Consider the following 12,152-nt stretch of genomic DNA (forward strand, 5'->3'; position numbering starts at 1 on the left):
TCAGGAGCCGGAGTCCAGCTTGGCAGAGGCTGGGCCCGAGACATGGCTTCTGACCTAGGAAGGAGGGAAGCCCTGCACCATGGAACTCACGGGACCCTAGGGGAGAACAAACACCCCAAAGCAGGGGTCCAGGCTTCAGAAATCTGTGGGCCAAAGAAGTCTCGGGACAACTTTGGTTCTGCTAGGTAAGGGTGTTTTATAAAACACAAAGCCCCAACTACCATTTGATGGTGTCACTATTATTTTAAAAAGAGAAGACAGCGGAACACCAGAATAAGTGGAAAAACTCGTAAGCTCAAACTTAGGGACAGTCCTTGCCACTGAAAAGTTTAGCTCTTTGAAAATTTTATTATCTTCCTGTGTGTCTCATCTCATTAGAGACAGGTGAGGAGTAGTTACGGCGAACTTGTAGAGGAGGGAAGTCCTGCTCTGGGCTTGAGCTCCCTGGGGCAGGACCTTGTTTCCCAAAGGGTCCCAATGCCCTGCCCAGGATGAGGTCACAGGGGGCACCTTCTAAGCACCTCCTCACTGAGCTATGAATCTGTCTGCATCGTATCACTGCTAATACCATTTTCTTGCAGCCTAACGCACCATCTACTTAATGTACCACCCCAGAGGGACTCCCTGATTGTTGCTCTATGTGGACACCAACCACCCTTGGGTGGTAATAATCCCCGATAAGGACAGCAGCCATCACTTAAATACATGTTGGAAAGATGTGTCATCCTATCAGCAGGCTAACTGCTGTTCAGCAGAAAGAGCTGTCAGTGAACATATGAATCCTTGGGGGGTTTTGTAAACAAACTGCACCTTCAAGTAGCAGCCCCTTGTATATTCTGGTCACAAGGGAGCGAAATGAATGGGCAAGTACGAAATGAATGACTTGTTACTCGGAAACCACAGCACGGGATCCAAACAGCTCTCAGTCAGTGGCTCTGGACCACAGTGTCTGTGATTCTGGAACCCAGGATGCTGTGAATGGAGGTCAGAGGTCCCATCCCCAGCGAGGGACTGGCTACCGTGCATTCCTACCCCCGGCCCAGCCCCTGGGGACCAGGAGCACAGCCTGACGCTGACGCCTCTCACCACCCTCAGACTCGTCCTCTACTCATCTGAGACCCACCTGGGCTTCTCGAGGAGGAACTCGGGGACAGATGGCCTGCGGAGAGCCCAGGCCCACTTTAGAGAAAACAGCCAGTGCCAGGTCCCTGCTTGAGTCCCACACACAGCTACCCTGGCCCAACCCCTCCTGTTCTTCAGTTTGCCTCCGTGTCTTTGTACGTGCTGGTCCCCTTGCCTCCGGGGCTCTCTGTGTTCCAGAGAGGTTCAGCTGCCCCCCCACTCCCCTCCCCTGCCCCACCCCGGCCAGGGAGAGCCAGCTGCTCGGTGAGGCCTGGGCATTTGGTTTGTCCCTCTCTTCAGTCACCACTTTCTTCCTCTGCTGGGGCTCCAGATCCTTCCTCAGGCCTGCATGTGGGGAAAGAGAGTACTACGACCCCTTCTCCTCCATGCTCCCCCCAATCTTCAACCTCTCCATAGCTCTTTCTGCTTTTACCCCCGTTTCCACAGAGCAAGGGGAAGGCAAACCCCCAAAGGTGATAATGACCTCCTCCCAAGATGTCAGGGCTGCAGGCGGCCATCTACCCACCCTTCCATCACCTGTCCATCAATCTCTCTACCCACCTGTCTGTCCATCCATCCGTCGGTCCGTCCATCCACCCACCCACCCATCATCACCCACCTATTGTTTGCTTATCTATGCACCCATCAGTCTGTCCAGCCGTCCACCTGTCCTTCTGCATCCAATGTTGACTGAGACTTGATGCTGCGCTCGGCCCTCCCAGGAGAGGGCCCATCAGGAAGGAGTGAGTTGCCAGCCTCCGGAAGTTTCCAGAAGGACACAGAGAACGGCTGGGCTGACCAGGAGCTGCGGCTGAATCCCCTGGGGGAGACTGTTGATAATCTGGAAGCTGGCCCAACCCCAGAACTGTAGGCTCAGCATCTCCAGGGCTGGCACTCAGACTCTGCTTCTCTCGCGAGCTCCCGGGAGATGCTGATGCCCGTCACAGTCTGCGGAGCTGAGCACAGCCTCCCCCAGCCCCCGACCTGCTTTCAGATGCTCAGACACCTGGGGAACAAATGAACGTGCGAAGCGTTCACTGAGCGTTCACTGGCCTATCCCTGCCAGGTACTGGGTCCTCGTGTCCCCACCCCTAGGCAGATTCTCCAGGTCCCCGGACCCCATCTGCAAGCCTTAAAGTTGGGGTGTTGGTGTTTTGCCTGCTGTTCCTTGGACTCAGTCTGTAAAACCTGTTTTCCAGCCCAACAACAGATACTCAAACATTATGAAGCACCACGCACAACTTGCACGAGTTTTCAAGATAAAATGAGCCACTTCAAAGAAGTTCCAAGCTTGCAGCAGGGCCCCGAGGATGTAGCCGCAAACCCCAGGGGAGCCGCTATTCTGGGGAAGAGTGGGAGAAGTTGACAAGAGGAGGAGCCCCCTGAAGGCCTCACCCAGCTCGGGCCATAGTCCTGCCCCAGGGGCCCCGGCCAAGCAGCCGCACAGAGTCCGTAGGGTCTCAGACTGAACAGGCCCCTTCTCCTTCTCCTTGGACCTGCCAGTTCCCGGCCGGCCCCCACCATCGCTCCCCGCAGCAGGGGACGGGGCTGGCATATGAAACAGGAGCCTAGCAAACCCCGACCTTCCCAGCGCCAGCGCCCCAGCGCCGTCTTTGCCTAGAACTCCCGGATTTCAAACTGGGTGGATATCAGAGGAGGACGTGGGACCTCAAAGCGGAAGCTGATTAAAGAGGCCGCCTCCAGGAGACGAGCCACTCCTGTCAAAACAAACTTTGCTACGTCTGGAGATGCTCGCCGTGTTTGAAACGTGTTCATTAGATATGAAAAAGGCAGAGATTTCACATGAAGGAGAGGCTGGCGTCTGTGGGCCGCACTCCTTTCCTGCATGGTGGTCTTGAAAACGGCCGGAGAAACGTGGGGTCCCCCCCCGACACCCCCCACTGCAGGTGTGCCCGGACGCTGGGACCGTGGGTGCAACCCGAGCAGCACAGGCTGGTGCGCGGACGAGAGGCTGCACACACTTCTCTCCCCAGCCTCAGTTTGCCCATTGGGGCCACAGATGGGTTGCACTCAAGGGTCCTCAGAGTCCCCCCTTCACCCTTTGGAGCCTTGGTTTCCCTCCGTGGAAAACAGGGACTGAAAACACTGACCCTCTGTGGGTCAGTGCAACTGACCCACATGTGCAAGGGAAGGGCTCTGGGAAGGCCCCGCGGAGCCCAGGAGGGTGAGGGGAGCTGCGGACAGGGGGGCTGAGGGTGGCAAAGGGAGCAGGGGGACGACGCGGGAGGGAGCGAAGACCAGATTCTGGAACCTGAGCGGCTTCCTCTGAGCTGGGCCCTGGGATCTGCATTTTTGTCTGTGATCTGTCCTAGGAAACCCCCCACCCCTACCACCCCACCAGGCCCCCCATCCTGTGGGGGCTCCCCTCTTCTCTGCCCCCAGTGGCTGCCCCCACCTCACTGGCCTGAACCACGCACTGGCTTAGCCTCCCTGTCCTGCTCTCCCCGCCCTTCCCCTGCCCCCTACATCAGACTGGCTGCTCAGCCCCCACGGGGGAAAGGAAGGGGTCCTCCGCTTGGCAGGCAAGGCCTCTCCGGACTGTCCTTGCGGCCCCCACTCTGGCCCTCTGGGTGCGTACACACACCAACACGCGCGCGTGCGCGCACACACACACACTCCTACCAGGGTCACCTGTATCACACGTCAGCAGGTCCCCCTCAAACCACCAGCCAGCCCTATGCTGGGCGGCCCGCGGCCCTGGGATGGGGGAAGCCCCGCCCTGGAGGAAACACTGCCCTTTCCTCAGCGTGGACTAGTTCTGGATTGTTACATCCATACAAACATCTGCTACATCTAGTTCCCACACTGAGGGTCTCCAGCGGAGCTGCCCATCGGGTCACACAATGCTACAATGCTGCAATTCTGGGCAGCACCCCATTATCCACGTGTCGGGGTCTCTCTCGAGGTGAGGGGGCGTCTTGGATGGCCCCTCACGGCTCTGGCTGGAGCACCCTGCAGGCTGTCACACGGCGAAGGTGTTCCCCTCGTGGCACCTGGGGCTTCCTCCTCTGTTAAGGGGCACAGGGGCCTTCCTGGGGAGCGGCCTGGGGCCCGGCCCGTGCCCTGCTAAGTGGACAAGTGAACGCACAGCTGAACTGTAGTCTGTCTCCCAGCCAGGCTCCATTCTTCCTCTGTGGGCCCCTGGAGACTCTCTTTCCCTCCCTGGCGTCAGCTCATCTAGGAAGTCTGTGCCCTGAAAATGCCAGGGGTGTGGCAGACAAGCCAGGTGCCTCTTGCCAGCCATATGCAACCTCCTGGGACCCCGCCTCCTGCCAGGTCAGCGCTCAGAACCTGGATCCACCTCCGGAAGCAAGTTTTCTGGGCCAATGGTTCCCCAGTGACCTGGGCCGCAGGGATGGGAGGTGTAGGTCCAGGGAAGGGGTCTGCACGGTGCTCTGTGCCCCACTGATGGGATCCCCTGGGGCGCCTAGCTGTGAGGACCTCGTGCCCACTCAGCAGATGCTCCCCAGGGCCCACCAGGGGCCGAGCACGGGCAGGCTCCGAGGAGTTGCAAGTGTGGCAAGGACAGGATGTTCCCTCTTCCTTCCCTGCTGCCCAGAACAAGCCCCCAGAGTCCCAGGCCGCCCCTGCTGGCAGGGTGGGAGGGCTCCTCGCTCCCGAATGTCTGGGCGTCCAGTGAGCTCAAGCTCATTGGGACCCAAGCCCACCTCCCAGCACGCTGTGGCTCTACCCGGAGGAGAGATGACACCCCAAGGGCCTCTCGTCCCTGCTAGCCAGGTGACCACAGGGATGTAGTACCCCTCCCTCTGGGCCTCAGCATCCTTGTCTGTCAAATGGAGAGCAGAAATCTTGTTGGGATGACTTTTTAAAAAGCAGAATGCTTTCTCAACATCTTTTAAACCTTGTCTTTTTCACTAAATCACCTCTTTGGTGAGGTCAGGGACAAAAGAAAACTGAAGTAAAGGACAGCCCTGGAAGGGGGAGATGCAGCGCCAGGCCCCTGGCGGTCCCCGGTCTGGCAATGCACTTCAGAGATGGGGAGGCCAACACCGTGCCTGTGCACAGCAGGCCTTGGGAGACGGTTCTACCCACCCCTTTATCAGTCCACTGCGGGACTGACGGTCCCTGTCCCCACGCCAGTCTGCAGGCCTCCTCGGAGCAGGGAAGGCTGCATAATCTAGTCCCTAGCCCCTAGCCCAGGGCCAGGGCGGTCGGCCCGGGCAAGGGAGAAGGAAGGAAGCTATGCCCTGTGGTCGGGCCAGGGGCTGACAGCCTGGGGAAGCCAGCGCACTCGGACTACTGCACCCGATGGGGCTTCCCCCCGATCGGACCTGTTCCCCAGCCCCGAGAGGCAGGGTGAGGCCGGGCACTGCCCAGCCCTGGGCCCAGCCTGGGGCCGCCCTGTCACTGCTCCCGAACAAGCGGGGCCTGCGCTCTCAGCCCTAGCATTTGTCTTGCAGCTGCTGCCGTGGCTCGGAGCGAGACACTTGCTTGTAGCTTGTGAGCTGTGTAGAGGCAAATCTTTCATTTTTCTTTCATTACGCCGGCGTGTACTGTCACTTAATTTTTATGTATGCAATCCTTCCTGACAAATATGATCTGCTGCCTGGTAATTCGTCTGACGCTCATTCTGCTCCACGCTCTAATTACGGCTCCGATTCCTGACACCGAGGCAGCCGCTCTGCCACCGCTGGGTACCGCACCTGTCAGCCCGGCCATGGCATGACTAATGCCCTTTCATGCCAGCCTCGTGTTAGCAAATACAGGGGCGGGAAGGGGGCTGGAGGTGGGGGGAGGCAGGAGGGCATGAGATTTGCATAAGCCTTACTGGGGGTCAGCGGCCCGGGAGAGGAGATGGTTGCCAGGGCAACGTGGCTGCACCGCCCCCCCCCAGCATCCCTGCATAGTAGGTGCGCAGGTGCGGTGGATACATCATTCACAGCCACGCATGGAGGGCGAAGGAGCCCGGACCCCGCATCCTCACAGAGCCACAACGCAGTGGCAGTTAGTTCAATCTCTGGCCCGACCAAGTGTGCGTAGAAGGCTCAGTTGGCTGTTTGCAGACCCTCACGGTGGAGAGGGGGCCCTTCCCCCGCGTCTGGGGGATTGCGTCCCAGGTTACAGCTCTGGGCTGTGCCTGTGGTGGAGCCCAGCCCTCGGTTCTGACAGCAGGGCCTGGGAGCAGGGCCTGGCCGTGCTCCCCGCAGCCTCTCCGCTCGGGGGAATGGGGGGGGTGACTCCTGGACATGGGTAAGCAGCCCCAGGAGGGCTCCTTCCATCCGTCACTCAGCCGGGCTGCTGCTCGGAGGCCTCGGGAAGAGTCCGGCCTAGCGAGCAGCCTTTTCCCAAGTTCCAATTCTTTCTCATTAATATAATAAGTGCACCAGTCCGAGTCGATAAACTCACCCTGTCGGACGAGCCCGTATTTGCGCCCGTTCCTAATGATGTGATCCTAACGGGCTCTGACGAGCGCCGCAGTCTCTGTGAGGAGGAACGGAGTGGAGGGGCCTGACTGACAGGGGACAGAGCCAGTGGCTTGAACTCTTCTCTTCTGCAGTTGCCCTTGAATGTCTGACCTTTTGAAGCTCTTAAACCAGAGAGATAAACAGTCTCAAACTCACCAAAAGACTTGGATTGTCCTAGGCAAGGGTCGGAGGGGACCGGGGAAGCCAAGGCTGCCTCCCCGCACGGTGGGCTGGGGGCTGCACGGGGAGAGCCAGCACCACCCTCCCAGGCCCGGCCCTGGGCTTCCGGAGGAAGCGTGGGCTCGGCAGGAGACACCGGTGTTCGAGTCCTGGCTCTGCCACTGCGTTAATGGGAAGAATCAGTCCAGCTCCCGGGTTCCAGATGCCTCGTTTGCACAGAGGATCTGACGGACCCTCGTGGCTGTTGGAGGTGTGAGTACAGTGTTGTAATCTCAGGGGATGGTGGGTCCTGCACGTGCTCTCAACCCCCACCCCCCACACTCAGATATCCGCACACTCGTGGAGACACGCACGCATGCATACACACTCGCTCACGCCAGCCAGCAGCTCAGAGCTGTCGAGTCCCAGTTAGCACCTCTCCCCTGATGGTGCGCTTCGCCCTGAGAGCCCCTGAGCCCCTGGGCAGTGACAGACTCCACCAGGAGACAGTATCTTCCAGAAAGCTCCTCCGCGGTCACCAGCAGCTGCTCTCTGTACTCCCGGCGTGCTGAGGCACTTGGGGGGAGCGTGGGGGCCTGCTCGGGGCGGAGAAGACCACGGAGGACAGGGTAGGATCCGAGGCAGGCGGTCAGCGTTGGCACAGGAGCACCTTCCCTGGCCGACGCCAACTCGGAGAGCCAGGAACGGGCCGGGTGGGGGCCGGATGTGCCTGTCGTATCTGAGTCCTTCCCGCCTGGCCCTGGCTCAACGCTGAGATGCCCTGCTGTCACGCACGGGGGACCCTATGTCCACGTTCCGTGGGGGGCTCTGCGGGTTTCTCTATCCTAATCAAACGCAAACGCCTCGTCCTCCCCCATTCTGCGAGTCACACCCGGTCCCGTACCGCTGTAATGGATTCTGAACTGGGCATCGCTGCAGGTACCCCGAAACCCAAGTGTGTGCCCAAGTCCAGCCCTTGGGTGCTCCCGAGCTCCTGGAACGGTGCCAGCCTGGCAAGCTCGACACTTAGGCCCCCCCGTCCTGCAGCACCCTGTGCACCCTGCCCTCCAGCTCACTGGGTCCCTGTTTCCTGTCCCCACGAGCTCCCTGGCACTCTGTCTCCTCCTGCTGGGTAAGAACTTTGTCCCTCAAGCTTCAAAACTGACTGTTTAGAAGCCAAAAACTGAAAATAGCTCCAATGTCCCCCACCAGGAGGAGCAGACTGAGTCCCATGTAGGGAACACAACACAACACGGCTGCCTCGAACCGCAACAGAGCCGCACAAGATGCCATCCTTTCTAGAAGGGGCGTGGAACAGAGTGAGGGTGCAGCGGAGCCCCACCCAAGGCTTCTCAGGGCCTCCGTTTACCCCCTCTGGGTCACTGGCGTGAAGTGGTAAGTGAGGTCTAGGGCTCAAGAAGGCATTTCCTGGCATTAACGAACCAAAGGCTGAGTGGGGAGAACGCTCGCCTCCCGCCACGCGGTCACGCAGGACCTCCAGCCACTGCTGGGACGTGGGACAGGCCTCCTTACCTAGGGAGTGGGCTGCGGTGGTCTCGGAGCTAAAGAAGCGACCCAGGCCAAGGTCACCAAGCTTCACGACCCCCGTGGCTGTGATGAACACGTTGGCGGGCTTGATGTCTGCGGAAGAAGGAGAAGGTGGTTGGCGCAGGGCTAGGTGAGGGCGGGTGGGCGGGACGGGCTGCTCGGAGCACCGTGGCTGTCCTCAGGGGCTCCCGGCGCGGGCACGTGGGGGGCCCCGAGCTGGACTCTCTGATGCCCCTAAGGACAGGCACCATACTCGACACCTGCCTGGCTGGGTGACATGGCATGGTCCCACCTCCTCACGGATGTCCCCAGAGCTACAGAGAGCAGAGGCAACGCGGCTTCCCAGGCCTCGGGGGCACCTGGCCTCCCCCCGCCCACCTCCCCCCGCTCAGGGCCTACGGCTCAGGGAGGGCCCTGCATGTACCTCGGTGCATCACACGGCGGGAATGCATGTGTTCCACGGCGCTGCACAGCTGGGCGAAGTATTTCCACACCGTCCGCTCGGGGATGAGCCGCTTCTGCTTCTTAAAGTACTGCGGGGAGCGAGCGGTTACAGGTCTGGTGACGGGCCACAGGGCAGGGCCTCTGTCCTGTCCCCAAGGGCAGCCAGCACCCGGCACGGGCTAGGCAGGCAGGCTGCTGAACCCACAGTAAGTCTGGGATGAAGGGGGCTGTGTCCCCAGCAGTGCCATTCACGGTCCCCCGCCAGCCCTCGGCCCTGCATTGACCTCCCTGAGGCTGGGGCAGCCCAGGCCCAGAGTGTGTGTGTGTCCTAGACGGCTGTGCTGACCGCACCCTGAAGGCCACTCACAGTCAGGCCTGTGCAGGCATTTTCTAGACGCACGCCCTTCTCTTCCCACAGCCCGCTGGGGAGCTCCCTGCAGCAGGGGTCGGGCAAGGGCGGTCTCGGCCCCAAGCCCCAGCCTGGCCCAGACGGTGGGCACCCAAGGCTCGGTGGGGAAGTCCCAGCCGCCCCAGCAGATCTCGGGGCGTGCCATGGTTCACCAAGGCAGCGGGGGCCGCGAGGACATAGCTTGACATTCTCCAACGGACCCCCCAGTTTTGACAGGCCACGAACCGACCTCACTGCCTCAAGAAACGTATTTAATGCTCCAGAAAAGCAAACCAAAGCCCCAAACCACCCAAGCTGCCCTGAGGGCACTTTAAGTAACCACATGCCCTGGAAGGAGCGAATGGAGAACAGGTCGTCGTCCACGTCCCTCTGGGGAGTCTCCTGTGCGTGAGAGCGGCGGGGACAATGACGCGTGCACACCAGGAACCTGAGGACCAGGTTGCTGTCCAGAGGCTTTTGGCCTCAGAACAACCATCATTTCCAAAGCAGCCAGCGGCGAAGCCATAGGCCCACCGGTCCTGGAGCTGCTCTGCGACCTGGGACACACGCCTGGCTGGGGGAAGGGAGTGCGGCGTGGAACACAGGAGCTGGGGTAACATCTCCCTAGCACCTGCCTCGTGCACCCTCCGTGCTGGGCCCTCAGCAGGGTGATGGCTCCCATTTTACAGATGAGGAAACTAAGGGCCGCTCAGGGGCTAATAAGGGCAGTCACAGATCAGCCTGGGCCTTCAGCCTACAAAGGCCAAGCTCTTCTTTATTTTTATTTTTTTAAAGATTATTTATTTATTTATTTGACAGAGAGAGAGAGAGAGAGAGATATCACAAGAGGCAGAGAGGCAGACAGAGAGAGAGGGGGAAGCAGGCTCTCCGCTGAGCAGAAAGCCTAATGCGGGGCTCAATCCTGGAACCCTGAGATCACAACCGGAGCCGAAGGCAGAAACTTAACCCACTGAGCCACCCAGGTGCCCCAAAGGCCAAGCTCTTAACTTTAACTCGAACATTAACTTTGAATGATACCAGTAACCATCAGATGAGCAACTGAGCTCAGAGAGGTTCAGGAACTCGTCTGACGTCACCTGGCTGGAGTGCCAGAGCTGGGACTAGATCCAGACACTCTAACAACGGGATCGTGCTAGCTGGAAGACCGTGGTCTGGCAGGAAAGCCCCGGAGGCTCTCTTGAGGCTCCATTCTGGGAGGGGGACCTCACGGATGAGTGAGGCTATAGCCCAGACTGCTAGCACGGGACCCCAATCCCCCTCAGGCCACCCCAGGCTTCCGTGGTGGGCTGGGCTGCAGTGTTATTTACGCTGTGATGTTGGTTAATCCTCATTACAGCTTTGAAACTCAGCTGTGAATGGTGATTTTCTAAATGTCACGTCCTGTAAGTGCCGTGTGACATTTAGCGGGAAGGCGCAGAGTCTCTGGTGGGTGTTGGGGTGGCGGCAACTCTCAGCTTCACTGTCCATCATAAATAACGCTGGCACCGTGGTAGTGGTGGCACTGCTCGGCCTGAGGCAGCAGAGCCCCTGGGACGCAGGGTCTCCTGGTCAGCAGCCTCCCGGCAAGCCCAGTGAGGCGACCGTGGTGCGGCGGCAGTCCACAGCCCTCGCACGGCCTGATTTCCCCCTCAAGCCCAGAGGCAGCCAGAGAGTTAGAAAGGCCAGGGAAATGGCCCAAGCCCCAGGCATTGCACTGGGTATATTACAGATGGGGAGACTGAGGCATAGGGACCAGCCCAAGGGAGGAGGGTTGAGCAGCTGTGTCTGACTCCAGACCGAGGGTCTCTCTCCTGCCCGGCCCTGCTCTCCCGCTTGCTGGGGGCAGCACCCAGCCAGGCCCTACAGGTAAGGGGCCTGGAGCTGCAGCAGAGGGAGGAGGAGGCAGGAAGGGGCAAGGGCCCCATGACCGTGAGCTAGGAGGCCCCGTGCCAGGAAAAGAGGGCTCCTGAGAGGGGGCCAAGAAGCCAGAATGCGGCCCCAGAAGCCCCATGGGGGAGCAGCTGACTTGAACCTTGGGCCAAGGAGGCCAGAGAAGTGCACAGAAGGGGAGGAAAGCTGGCAAGGGGGCACTGCAAGGTGTGGGACACCCATATGTCTCCCTCCTCTCTTTTCCCCGGAACGAGCCTACACTCAGCCCCGTTGGCTCCCACAGTCCCCAGAATGCGTCTCCAGCGCAACCCCAGGACAGAGAGGGAAGCAGAGCTTTGTGGGCAAGAGGTTTGATTTGCTGTCACTCCTACCCCCCCACCGTTTGACCCCAGTCCCCACCCTGTGGACTGAGAGGCTGCAAGGAGTCCGGGGTCTGTGGGCGCCTTAGTGGGGAGCAGCCTCGCCATGGGCCGCACTCCAGGGCCCTTCCTCTGTCTCCTCTCCATCCCCTGTCCACTACCTCCGTCCCCACCCCCCATCCCTCCTCTGCTGAACATCTAGCCTTTCTTCTAGAACACAACGCTGACCATGTCTACTCCCCACTGTGAGTCCTAGGAAGCTCCCTGCTGACCTTGAGGCAAGGTCTCGAATCCTGGGGCTGGACGGTGAGGCCCTGGGTGGCTTGACTACCTCGCCTCCCTCTCAACTCCTGCCTCCACCTCACCCAGAGCTTTGTGGACCCTAGACTGTTTGTGCCCCTGGGCTCTTGCACAAGCTGTTCTGCCACTAGACCACTGCTCTTCTTGCAGGTCTCAGGTCAGGTGTCACCTCCTCCAGGAAGCCTTCCTGGGCTCCCATAAGGCCCTGAACTTGGCTCACTCACACCGGCTGGTGACTGTCCATCTATGGGTCTGCCCTCCTGTTAGAAGGTGAGCCCCCTGCGGGCAGCACCCACGCCGCGGTCTCAGCACGGGGGCTGGCACACAGCGTGCGCAGGGTGCGTGCGTGTTCGGCAGAACGACATGAAGGAGAATGGCAGTGGGGGTGGGCGGGGAGGAGGAACTGAGACATGATAGAGCACATCTGTTCCCACCAGGGATCCGTGCGGAGATTAACATCCCTGCAAACACATTAATATGTCAACGAAAATATAA

General features: G+C 60.0%; 1 protein-coding gene across 2 annotated transcripts in view; it reads right to left on the bottom strand.

Moving 5' to 3' along the window:
- The window catches only part of NEK6 (NIMA related kinase 6), a 79,988-nt gene that overhangs the window by 12,968 nt on the left and 54,868 nt on the right, over positions 1-12,152 (bottom strand). For both annotated transcript variants that reach the window (XM_032308760.1, XM_032308759.1), the window contains exons 6-7: positions 8,701-8,809; positions 8,262-8,369 (exon numbers count right to left, since the gene is read on the bottom strand). In XM_032308760.1, the coding sequence (XP_032164651.1) occupies positions 8,262-8,369; positions 8,701-8,809 (217 nt within the window). The remainder of the gene's footprint in view (positions 1-8,261; positions 8,370-8,700; positions 8,810-12,152) is intronic.

Source organism: Mustela erminea, chromosome 12 (genome assembly GCF_009829155.1).
Source record: "Mustela erminea isolate mMusErm1 chromosome 12, mMusErm1.Pri, whole genome shotgun sequence".
Taxonomy (NCBI): Eukaryota; Metazoa; Chordata; class Mammalia; order Carnivora; family Mustelidae; genus Mustela; species Mustela erminea.